Source organism: Vigna umbellata, chromosome 3, assembly GCF_029865625.1.
Source record: "Vigna umbellata cultivar VRB3 chromosome 3, Vumbellata_1.0, whole genome shotgun sequence".
Taxonomy (NCBI): domain Eukaryota; kingdom Viridiplantae; phylum Streptophyta; class Magnoliopsida; order Fabales; family Fabaceae; genus Vigna; species Vigna umbellata.
In genome coordinates this window covers 24,255,224-24,268,168 of record NC_142167.1, presented here as the reverse complement: position 1 = coordinate 24,268,168, position 12,945 = coordinate 24,255,224, and the positions used below count along the sequence as shown (strand labels likewise).

The 12,945-nt window shown below is 33.4% G+C and overlaps 1 protein-coding gene across 1 annotated transcript; it reads right to left on the bottom strand.

The window, feature by feature from the left end:
- Nucleotides 1-10,028: 10,028 nt before the first annotated feature.
- On the bottom strand, nucleotides 10,029-11,429 carry LOC148202036 (uncharacterized). Its single transcript, XM_088108525.1, has 4 exons — nucleotides 11,140-11,429; nucleotides 10,833-11,049; nucleotides 10,586-10,747; nucleotides 10,029-10,504 (listed from the first exon to the last, which is right to left on the bottom strand). The coding sequence occupies exons 1-4, from the start codon at nucleotides 11,311-11,313 to the stop codon at nucleotides 10,029-10,031; spliced, it is 1,029 nt and encodes a 342-aa protein (XP_087964651.1). The 5' UTR covers nucleotides 11,314-11,429.
- Nucleotides 11,430-12,945: the final 1,516 nt, after the last annotated feature.

Below are 12,945 nucleotides of genomic sequence, written 5' to 3'. Positions count from 1 at the left end.
TCATTCTCACTTACCTCCAAAATCCACTCAAATATATAACAAAAGATTTACCTTCAAATCCTCCCAAATTCATTCAAGTGAACAAGGGCCAAAATTTGAGTTCTAATTACATCAAACTCATCATTCAACCTACTAAGGAACTTTATAATGCAATCTTCTTTACCAATTTGTTTTTCGTCGTTGCTAGCTACATAAACACATTTAACACTGGATCATGTGGTGGAAGACCCACCGCACAAGGAGGATTTTCATTTTAGTTATTACAAGAACTTAATGTTTTTCCTGCCATCATGGGAAATAAATATTTAAAACTCTTCAAATTCAAGAGCTATAATTGTAAAATACAGATAAAAAAAAGTCACAAGGGACAAAGAAAATTAAGACTTGAGAAATAATTTCTTCTTCGTTTATTCAATTTAATAAACAGAAAAAACCAGTAACAACATATATAAGTGTTTGATTGTTCGAGACCAAACACTCCTAATAGCATAAAACCTAACGGGGTCTTACTTACTGTACACCACGATTTCTTTCCACATCCATAAAATTTTCAAAATAACCATTTTACTGTTTGAAAAATTGTCTTCCAGAATTACGTTCTAGAAACCTTACGGAATTTCCAGAATTATATTTCCTAATGAAATTATAGGAACATAGTTTTCGAAATAAATTTTTTAGAATAGAATTTTTCAGATACATGTATTATACATGTATTATAGAATAGAGTTTTCAAAAAAAAAGTTTAAAATAATATATAATATCTTTCGGAATGAGGTTTTTATATACTTCTAATATATTGTGAAAGTCATTTTTAAAATATATTTGGGAAAGAGCTTTTTCAAGATGATTTTTTTTTTGTGCATTTTTTTCTTTTCTATGTCTAGAACATTCTCTCTCGTCTTCTTCCTCTGCAAAAGTAATGATGAAAGCGGCGGTGATAGCAGTAATAATGACAATATGACGATGTGGTAAAGTTTTAGAGAATATTTGAGTTTGTTCCTATTATTATGGATACAATTAGTAATTGTGGGGTGCATGAAGCAACAGCAGAGTATTACAACAACTGTCAAGTCTGTACATGATTATTACAAGGCTGATGGCAGAGAAACATCTCATTAATATTCAGGAACCATGACTAACAATAGTTAGAAAAAACCTGAGCAAACCTATGGATGAAGAACACACCTCAGCAAGACACCAAATAAAAAAACCCTTTTAGCATCATCAATGTAATTGTTCCTGCGAAAAAACATTAAGAAAACATGGAAAACATAACTCATTAGAATGTATCAAAACTTAAAAAGAATTTGACTACAATAATAAAGTAGGCTTCCTCTCTACTTTAGGCAGCAACGACTATATGGGAAAAAAAAAGGGCATTATTGTATTTTAGACCTTGTCTATATATAAACTATTGAATTTGGTAACTGTTCAAGAAAGGGAAAAAAGAAAAGCACTTGGGTGAGAACACTCTTTTTTCATAAATATCAAAAGCGGTAAGATAGAATCTAATAGGCACCCACGTCTCTGGATTCAATAAGCACTTATCTTTCATAAACATCCTTAGTCCGACACAGAAGTTGTCACTATTTGAATACAAACAAAAGGAAAATTACCTTCTCTAATTTAAAGGAAAAAAATATTTTTTCTAACGGAAAAAGAACATATTGTTTAAATTATCAGCACAAAAGATACATTTATAAATATAGTATAATAATTAATTGTTAGTATGATGTTTATTTTGAGATTACGAAAATTTCGTATAAATGTATAAAAATAATTGAATTTCAAATATATGAAATATATTGCTAAAGCACCAGCATCCAAATTTGGATTTCAAATTTTTGTAATCAATTATGATTAGTGAAACATCTTAAAACAATTGTCTTATTGTTTTGTTTTTCAAAGATTTTTCATTAAACAATGTTTTATAAACTTAAGTGTTTAATAACTATTACTTACCTTTCAACCCCTCCAAAGAAAATTAAACATCGATTTAACGAAGGATATGTCGTTAATTGCACTCCTTTGTTTAAGGGGGAAGTTGGATTACTTAAAACAAAGAATAATAACATTATTTGAATTCTGGCATATTGACATGTTGGACGTAGTCGAGAACGAAAACTATATACCTCTAAAAGAAGAGAATGAGTTACTGGCTAGAAGCATATGGTCAGATGATTAAAAACAAAGTTACATTCTCAACTCCAAAGCTTGTAATTCTCTAATGTGTGCTTTATCTAAAGAAAAGTATAGGAAAGTCCAGGCCTTCAAAGACATCAAGGAGATGTGGGACACTCTTGTCATCACGAATGAAGGATCAAATGAAGTAAAGAGGAACAAGTTAAGTTTGTTAACCAAACAATAAGAGTTGTTCTCCATGTTGGACAACGAGAACACTCAAGCCATGTTCAACAGATTCCAGACCATCCTAATGAGATTTATGGGTAAGGTCTATTATAATTTTGATAATATTGATAAAGGGTTTCTCCAAGCACAACTATTGAAATTGTCCTAGCAGTACCCTTGACAGCACAAGAAATCAACCTGCCCCGATCGGAAAGAAGAAGATGTTCGGTAGAAATGAAGCCCTCTACTCCGCAGACCCTTGGGTAGCACCAAAATCGAATTCTTATGGTTCAAGGAGCTGGGAATCTAGAGAGAAGTCAGAGAAAATTAGGGCTGAAGTTTTAGAGAGAGGATATGGCTTTGAAGAAAATGTGCAGAACTTGATAAAGTTAATATGGTTTATACATTAATAAAATAAAGAAAAAGTCTCTCCTTTAATTTAATTTCTTTTCTTTCTTATTTAATATAATTACACGTCCTTACATATATCATGTGGTTAAAATTTGTTTGATAGTGTTGACCTTACGTGTTAATTTTTTAATAACAAAACCCAATTGATTATGATTTAGAACAATCTATTTAAACAATATAATTTTAGTATATAATAAAATAAGTTGAAATGATCAATTTTTTTAACTAATCTCATCAAGATTAATTACAAAATCATAAAAACAAATTTAACAAAAATATAAATTTTTATTTTATTTAAAAATTTGATTGGTTAGAAATGTTTTCTAAACCTTCAATTATTATGAGGTATACTAATATTTTAAAATAGTTGATAGAAATTTAAATATATATTATATTTTATTATATTATAAATATTTTCACAATTTATCACTTTGTAAGAGAAATGTACATAGAAAAAAATTAAACTAATACCTAAAAGCACCTTATTAGCTTAGAAACAAACTAAAATAATGTTTGAATATGATACGGAATATATCATAATATGACAAATAGCGTATACTAGAAAATCCTTGTAAATATATCCTTATAACTTTTTTGGTTTAATAGTGAATTTTGTCCCCAGTTACGTTGACAAATCTCAATTTAGTCCCACGTTTTAAAAGTGTTAGAAATGAATCCTCACTTTTAAAATTTTGAGTCAAATTAGTCTCTTCCGTTAAATATAAATAAACGACAGAAAACAGTACTAACATCAAGAGGAGTATTCTGTTTACCGCATCCATATGTTCTTCACTGGGATTATGCATAAATTGGCTCACCACGCTTATAGCATAGGCAATATCAAGGTGAGTATGTGACAAATAGATAAGTTTCCCCACCAATTTTTGGTATCTTCCTTTATCCGCAGGCACTTGGTTTGTGTATTATGAAAGTTTGTGATTTTGAACAATTGGAGTATCTGCTGGTTTGCAATCCAGTAGCCCCACCTCAGCCAATAGATCCAACACATACTTTCTTTGAGACAAGAAAATGCCATTTTTCGACCTTGCCACCTCTATTCCCAAAAAATACTTGAGTCCCCCCAAATTCTTCATCTCAAACTCAACTGCCAACTGCTCTTGTAGTCTTGTAATTTCTTCTGTATCATCTCCAGTAATGATCATATCGTCTACATAAACAATTAGAGTTGTCACCTTTCCTTGTCGAGGCTTAAAGAATAGAGTGGGATCTGTGTTACTTTGGTTAAAGCCATAACTCCTCATAGTTGAGCTAAACCTTCCAAACCATGCACGAGGTGATTGTTTTAATCCATATAATGTCCGCTCTAACTTGCATACCACCTTGGTTCTAGAAGAGGGCATATAGCCTAATGGGATATCCATATAAACATCTTCTTCAAGATCTCCATGGAGAAAAGCATTCTTCACGTCGAGTTGGAGTAGTGGCCGATCTAAATTTGCTACAAGTGATAACAAGACTCTAATAGTATTTAGTTTGCCCACTGGTGAAAAAGTCTCTGTATAATCTATTCCATAAGTTGGTGTGAACCCTTTTGCCACTAGCCTTGCCTTGTGTCGATCAATGGATCCGTCAGCTTTGTATTTGATTGAAAACACCCATTTGCACCCCACTGTCTTTTTTCCCTTGGGAAGTGGTATCAACCTCCATGTATTATTCTTTTGTAAGGCCTCCATTTCCTCTCGTATGGCTTGTGCCCACTTAGGACTAGCTAATGCTTCTTCCACATTCTTTGGAATATGACAGGAGAATAACGTCTCTGTGAAGACTTGAATAGGCTTTGATAATTGTTGAGTAGACACATAATTTACAATGGGGTACTCGGATCGCCCTTCTTCTATATTAGGAGAGTACCTATTTGGTGGCTTTCCTCGGTTGTTCCTCATAGGTAATACATATCTTACAGGAGTATTAGTAGATGAAGAAATAATAGAAGAACTTACCTCATGATTGTTCTCAATGAAAGGGACGAGTGCTTCGGAGCGAGAGGGCTCTTCAATTCCTTTATTGATGTACACTTCATTGACGGGAACTTCTTCACTAGCAATTTTTTCACGAATTTCTTCACTAGTAATTCCTTCATTAGTAGAAGGATCTTCTTCACTTTGTTCCATTTTTGTAGGTTCATCATGGATTACTCCTTCAATTTCTTATTCATGCTCTCCAATTTTTTTTTTTTTTCAAAAACTGATGATGGAGCTGCCAAGTACCAATTTGGCTCTTTATTCATGGACTCCCCCTGGAGAGCATAATTGGGTACTATAGGAGAAAAGAAAGGTTCAGATTCTAGGAAAGTCATATCCATAGTGATATAGGTTCTATCGGTGGTAGGACCAAAGCATTTGTAGCCTTTTTATGCAGTCCATAGCCCAAGAACAAGCACCTAACAACACACGGATCAAGTTTGGTTCGTTGGTTTTTCTGAAGTTGAACAAAAACCACACACCCAAAAATCCTAGATTGAAGTATCAACATGGTAGGTAATTGTACATGAGAGGAGAGTACGTGTAGAGGTGTTTTAAACTGCAAGACCTTGGAAGGCATGCAGTTAAGGAGGTATACCGCTGCAATTACCGCATCGTCCCAATGGCGAGTGGGAACACGGGTGTCAAGAAGGAGAGCATGTGCTGTCTCCAAGATATGACAATTTTTCCGTTCGGCAACACCATTTTGTTGTGGAGTTTGTGAGCATGAGGTCTCGTGAAGAAGACCATGTTGTTGGAAGTATGCTTTAAAGTGATGGTTAACAAACTCCCCTCCATTGTCTGATCGAAGAACTTGAATCTTGACTGAAAACTGATTCTGAATCATGACATGAAAATTCTGAAATATTTGAAACACTTCATCTTTAGTCTTCATCAAATAAAGTCATGTCATTCGTGTGCAATCATCGACAAATATTACAAACCAACAGTGATCGGATACAATAGTCCTAGGGGAAGGTCCCCACACATCGGAGTGTATTAGAGCAAAAGGAACACTTCTTTTATTCAAACTCATATGATAGGAGGTTCTATGGCTTTTAGCCAGAATACAAGTATTACATGTAAACTCAGCATTTTTCAAATTTAAAAATCAATCTGGAAATAACTTTCTCAAATAATCGAATGATGGATGTCCCAACTAACGATGCCAAAACCATATTTCCCGTTCTTTGCCATTGATCTGGTGATGCACATGATATGCTTCTCCTTTGTTAAAATCATCAAGGTAGTATAGCCCCCCCCCCCCCCCCCCCCTCCCCCCCACACACCACACCTCCCCCACCCTCCCTCCCTCTTAGTACCACGTCCAATAAGCTTCTTGCCGAGAACATTCTGAAGAAGGCAAAAAGTAGAGTACATCAATACCACACAATTGAGTTCTTCAGTTATTCTACTTACAGACATTAATTTATTAGATAGTGTAGGAACAAAGAGAGTGTGAGATAAGGAGAGTGAGGGTGATAATGTCACAGTTCCAACACTTGTGACCGGGTATGTAACTCCATTTGCATTTGCAATGCAAGTCCTACGTGGTGGGGTTGAATGAGAGAAGTTTGTGGGATCAAAAGTCATATGGTATGTTGCCCAGAGTCAATAATTCATGCATTTTCATGTTGAGACTTAGAACTACAAAAAACTTGACCGCAGTTACCTGGTTCCATTGAGACGGAGGAGCTGGTCATAGGAACAAGCGACAATTGAGACTCGGCAGTGACTACCGCAACTTTACCAGTGCCTTCCTTTAGTGAAGTGGTTTCTTTTTTCTTCTTAGCTTGCAACTCATGCCACCATTCTGGATACCCATGTAACTTGAAACAAGTTTCATGACTATGTCTAGCGTTTCCACAATGTGTGCACTTTCCTCGATCGAATGGGCCTTTTGACTTCAAGATGGAGTTGTGTTTCCCAACCACTAGTGTTGGTTGTTGACCAACTTTTGAGCCTTTAGTGGCCATAACCGCACCACTTTTTATATTCTCTACCCCAGATGTCATCACGGTCTGACGAGTGTCCTCTCTTAGAACATATGGATAAGTTTGCTCGATCGTGGAAAATGGCTTCAGTTGGAGTATGTCACTTCAAATCTTATCAATTCGGTCGTCCAATCCATCGAGAAAGATATAAACTCTTTCCTCCTATAGCAAAGCATTGTATTTTTGTATATCTTTCCCGCATTCCATGGGATTAGGACGTCGAAAGTCTATCTCACGCCACAACCCTTGTAGATCATTATAATATGTTTCAATCAATCCCCCCTTTTGCCACATCCGGGTTACCTTTCGTCGAAGGTCATAAACCTGTAACGTATCAGATCCATCAAAGTATGTCGTACCAATGGCGTCCCACACCTCTTTAGCGATTGGAAAGCGGATAAAATTCCCCACCAGTGAAAGATGCATTAAGTTGATCAACCATCCTTTTACTATCGCGTTCTCAGTTTGCCTTTTACGGAATGTGGAATCAGTTTTCGATGACAGAGGAAAAGATCCATCAATATATCCCAGTTTGGCTTTGCTTGAGATGTACATCTCAGCCACCTAGGACCATAGGGCATAGTTGGAACCATCCAACTTGATGTTGATCGGTACTATTGAAGAATCAGAGATTGACGATTGTGATGTGGGTTGCGCTTTCGAGAAAGCCTCCGTCATTTTGGCCGTAACATTTTCCCAAATGGACTCGGCAGCAGAAGCGTTTGATGGTTGCACCGTGGAATCGCCATTCGCTGAAGAATCTCCCATTTCGGATGAATCACCCATCTATTTAGAGTTGTTTGCGTCCCAAGATTATGCTCTTGATACCATGTTAAAACTGAAGGTATTTTATTCACCTTAATCTTTTATTGAGTCGTTTACAGAGTATAAATAGATATAGGGAAGAGGAATTTTAGGAGCTTTTCTAGCCTATTCACGATGCCCCTAGCTAAACATAAGTTTATCCCTTGATATACGGGATTTGAAAGCAATTACAATAAATGTTCCTAATTTTATGAGATTATAATGACTCATGCCAACAAGTGAGACATGTGACAGTTAACACAGCTTCTCCCCAGTAATTTTTTGGAACAAACATCTGAAAAAGAAGAACTTTAGTTACTTCAAGAAGATTACAATTCTTTTTGTTTTTGTAACCCTGTTTTTGTTTAAGAGTGTTTACACATGTTAGTTCATGAACAATACCATTATGAGACAAATAATTGAGAAATTCATTATTCGAATATTCACTACCACCATGAGACCTAATTCTTTTAATATTTTTTCCAAATTGATTTTGGACTATACGGAAAAAATTAACAAAGATTTGGAAAACTTCTAATTTGTGTTTCATAAGGTATGTCCACATGACACTAGTACAATCGTTAATAAAGGTAGCAAATCATTTGGCTCCAAAAATATATTCTACGATAGGTCCTCAAACATCATAATGAATTAAATCAAATGGAGAAGTACTCTTTTTATTACTAATAGGATAAGATGCACGATGGTGTTTTGACAACTTACAAATAAAAGACTCAACAGACTTCTTGTTAAACAAATGAAAAAATAAGGATTTGATAAGATTGAATGAAGGATTCCCAAGCCTTTTATAGGTAAAATCGTCTCTCCCGTAGCAAGGTCTTGAAAAAGACAATAAGTTGAAAAAATGTTATTGAACAATTTAAATCATGTGTGACTTTTCTCTTAAAGATAAAACTATTAGCTAATTGTGGAACATGTAAAACATCCTTTAATACAATAGATGATTCCAAAATTATACTCACAAAGTCGCATATAGGTATACCCTGACCATTCGCAACTGTAATAAGTTGTTCTCAATTTGTTTTACCATATGAGTTGAAGGACACATGAAAAGGTGGCATATGATCAGTTGCTCCTGAATCAAGAATTCAAATACCTTGAGACACATGACCAACAGTATTGAGATAAATCTTAGCTTTCATGGATAGAGTACAGGATCCAGAGGGCTTACTCATTGATTCAACCATTGCTTCCAAACACTCGAATTACTCTTTATAAGCTTTCATATCAAGAGACATATATGTTTTTCCCCAAACTGAGTTGTCTGTGTGAGAACAGGGATAGAGAAGAAGCTTGAAGCTTTTGGGTTTGCTCGCGAGAAATATAAAAGAGAAGAGATTAGGAAAAAAAACTCTGAATAAAGTTTTTTAAAGAAACCAACAATTGGGAAATTGGGATTTTTAATTAGGATTAGGTAATTTTTTTATTGAAAAGCTTTCCTTTCATTTTAAGAGTAATAAAAAGAAAATTGAATTTTAAAAAAAATAAATTAAATTATTATTATTATTTTTTGCAAATAATAGATATCTGCGAGTCGGATAGTATAATACTGACACCCAACCCATTTAGAAACAGATATTAAAATACTCGCTATTCGTTACCTGCATGTAATAAATATCTGTATATAGTAACTATCCGTCATGGATTTTATCCACAATAGTAACTATCCATCATGGATTGTATTCCTAGATATTCGCGGACGCAAATTGTTTTTTCTTTCCCTAATCACAACCAGTAATATTCATTCTTTTATATGCTTTCAAGATTTTAGAAAATAAAAATAAAAATAAATATTAAGATGATGGATTCTTTTCAATTGGCCTTCTATCTTATATCTCAATTTCCTCCCAATCGAGAAAGACAACGCAAACAAAAACCCAAAATCTTTCTATCACCTTTTATATCTTGGTGAAAATCTTTATAGCCAAATTTCCCAAAAGTCAAGTTGAAACTAACCCTTGTTGAAAAATTCAATTTAATCCAAATTAAATTTTGCAATAATAATTATAGTAGTGATCAGTGACAAAAATCACCTTCTATCAAACTAGTAAACCAAAGGTTACAAGTTACAACACATATTAAACAATAGTTTTCTTTTCTTTTTTTAAGATCTCTTCCAACATTTTATTCGAAAAATGTTTCTCTTTTATGCTAGTTCAAATTCGTAAGTTAAAATGTATAACTAACTGAGGGTTAATAAAAAAAATTCATCAGAGCAATCAAATCCAAGGACAGATCCATCACTGTTAAAAAGAATTTGAAAACTTTATTCATTAGGAGAAATTTTCTTTACATGTTTTCCAGATGAATACAATATATTCCTACAAGAAAGAAGTAAGCTAAAATCACTGAAAGATAAATCATTTTGGCTTTATCTAATAACCAAAAGCTAATAAACTAGAACTGCATGTCCCCTTTTGTGTCAGATGTTATTGCATAGAATCACATCAATCTAAACAAAAAACCTTCATGCATCAACCTGAGTTAAAGCTGGACCATCAAAATAATCTTCAGCAAAGATGCCTATGTCTTTGAAAGAGAAGTTTGACCAGTACTCCATATCTAAATCTGAAAACTTAACGTGTGATAGATCCAACTGTGAATGCTCCTTCTCTGTTTCTGGGATGGAAAACTCATTTGGTATTGAATTTTCCAAAAATACATGAGAGGCATTGCAGTCTAATTCCCTCTTATCTTCTGTGTCAGAATCTGAACTTATAGGAGAAGGGTGAAGGCTGGGTTGATTACTTATTTCTTCTTCAGGACAGACCACAACAGCCTCACAATGAGTAACAACATCCTTATTACATGTTGTAACAGATTTATTGGTTGCTGTTCCAGGTTGTGTCTCTATGATTGATGAGGTGGTGGGAACTTGTGAACCTGTAGCTGTGGAATTCACAATTAATGATTGAGTCCCTAATGGTGGGAGCACGTTTAGACCTGAGAGAGAACATGAAATAAAAGAGTTAAAATTAAATTGAAAAGATATTGTATGCTTAACATAGACAGAAACCATTATACCTTTAACTTGATTTTTCTTCCCAGGTGGTCTACCACGAGGTTTTTTTGCAATTGTGGGCGCATGTATTGCTTCACTATTCTTTCTCTTGTTAGACTGCTGCCCGTGTATTTTGTTGTATGTGTTTGTGTTCTGAACAAAGGAGGTGGTACCAGTACACACACCTAAAAAAATAAAATCAAAACTATAACACTTCGAGGACTGTAATTTCAGGAATGAAAAAAAACACCAATGTTTAAATTCATGTACCTGAAGGGGTTTTATTCGTAACAGGAATATCTATTGGGATTAGCCTCTGAAAGGAACGATAAGCATAGACGACATTTTGCACTTCCTGCACCAATTTCTCAACTCTGTACTTTTCTTGCATGATCGCAACCCTTTCTTGATTCAAGATTAAGTTTTTTCTCTTCAAAAATATATAATCATCGAGTATATGCTTTAAATTTAACGAAGGCTTGTATATCTAGAAAACAAAAAAGGAAAAATTAAATGAATTTGGTTAAGAGAGAAAGAGAAAAAGAGTTGTGCATTGTTAAAAGGAGAAAAAGAAAACCTGATTGAATGAGGAACCGGCGAAGAGGGAGGATGCTTCCATGCGGAAGGTGGCACGCGTATGCGATAAGTTGTTGGCGCAGAGATACTGGTCTACTATGAATGCAACTTGACTCGGCGAAATGTTAACCTTTCCGAACGATTCTTCCACTCCCAGGCTTTCTTGCATCATCATTTTTTATTTCTTAGAATGCAAGCAAAGAGAAATCGTGATGGCACTGTGTGAGGACAGTTTGTATTTAAACACACCAGTTTCCCACCTTTTGAATAATTTTTTTAAAATATTTTATGTTTTTTTCACTTTTAATTTCCCCTTATCCTTTTATTCAATTCTTTTCTTCACTTCTATTTACTTAAAAATAGTTATTCTAAACTCTAATCACTCTTTTGAAATTCCAAGAAAAATCTATTAATTAGGTTCAATTATTCACTCTCAATTATAAATAACTTATATTTAATCAAATCTATGTTAATATATCAGTAAATTAACAATCTTTTATTTTCTAAATTTATAAATATTTTTTTAAAAATTATTCATTTTTCATCCAAAATAAAGTATATTTGAGATTGTTACTTTTAACCCACTACCTAATCTAATTAAAAAGTTGTGTATTGAAAATAAATTCTCGAAATGTTCTTTTTTCTTATATCTTTTGGTTATAAAATTACAAATAGTAAAATGTTTATAACGCATTAGAAAATTCTATGAAATTGTCCGCATAGTTACATTTATTATTAAACTTTCAATCCTCAATTCATGTTGTAGTACTAAGGAAAGGGTTTCAGTAATTAAATGGATTTGAGAGGATTTAAAGTTAATTTTTTTATTGTTTATTTCAGTGGATTTTGGAAGTAAAGTTTGTGAGAATTAGTGTAGAATTTGATTGATGTGACAGATCAAAAAATTTTACTTCCAAATTCATTCTCACTTACCTCCAAAATCCACTCAAATATATAACAAAAGATTTACCTTCAAATCCTCCCAAATTCATTCAAGTGAACAAGGGCCAAAATTTGAGTTCTAATTACATCAAACTCATCATTCAACCTACTAAGGAACTTTATAATGCAATCTTCTTTACCAATTTGTTTTTCGTCGTTGCTAGCTACATAAACACATTTAACACTGGATCATGTGGTGGAAGACCCACTGCACAAGGAGGATTTTCATTTTAGTTATTACAAGAACTTAATGTTTTTCCTGCCATCATGGGAAATAAATATTTAAAACTCTTCAAATTCAAGAGCTATAATTGTAAAATACAGATAAAAAAAAGTCACAAGGGACAAAGAAAATTAAGACTTGAGAAATAATTTCTTCTTCGTTTATTCAATTTAATAAACAGAAAAAACCAGTAACAACATATATAAGTGTTTGATTGTTCGAGACCAAACACTCCTAATAGCATAAAACCTAACGGGGTCTTACTTACTGTACACCACGATTTCTTTCCACATCCATAAAATTTTCAAAATAACCATTTTACTGTTTGAAAAATTGTCTTCCAGAATTACGTTCTAGAAACCTTACGGAATTTCCAGAATTATATTTCCTAATGAAATTATAGGAACATAGTTTTCGAAATAAATTTTTTAGAATAGAATTTTTCAGATACATGTATTATACATGTATTATAGAATAGAGTTTTCAAAAAAAAAGTTTAAAATAATATATAATATCTTTCGGAATGAGGTTTTTATATACTTCTAATATATTGTGAAAGTCATTTTTAAAATATATTTGGGAAAGAGCTTTTTCAAGATGATTTTTTTTTTGTGCATTTTTTTCTTTTCTATGTCTAGAACA

Bases quoted from the DNA above. Each gene is read 5' to 3' on its own strand.
- LOC148202036 (XM_088108525.1), bottom strand. From the start codon at position 11,313: ATGATGATGCAAGAAAGCCTGGGAGTGGAAGAATCGTTCGGAAAGGTT. The intron at 11,050-11,139 runs GTTTTCTTTTTC...TTTGTTTTCTAG, and splicing joins CCGGTTCCTCATTCAATCAG to ATATACAAGCCTTCGTTAAA. The intron at 10,505-10,585 runs GTATAATGGTTT...GTTCTCTCTCAG, and splicing joins GAAGAAAAATCAAGTTAAAG to GTCTAAACGTGCTCCCACCA.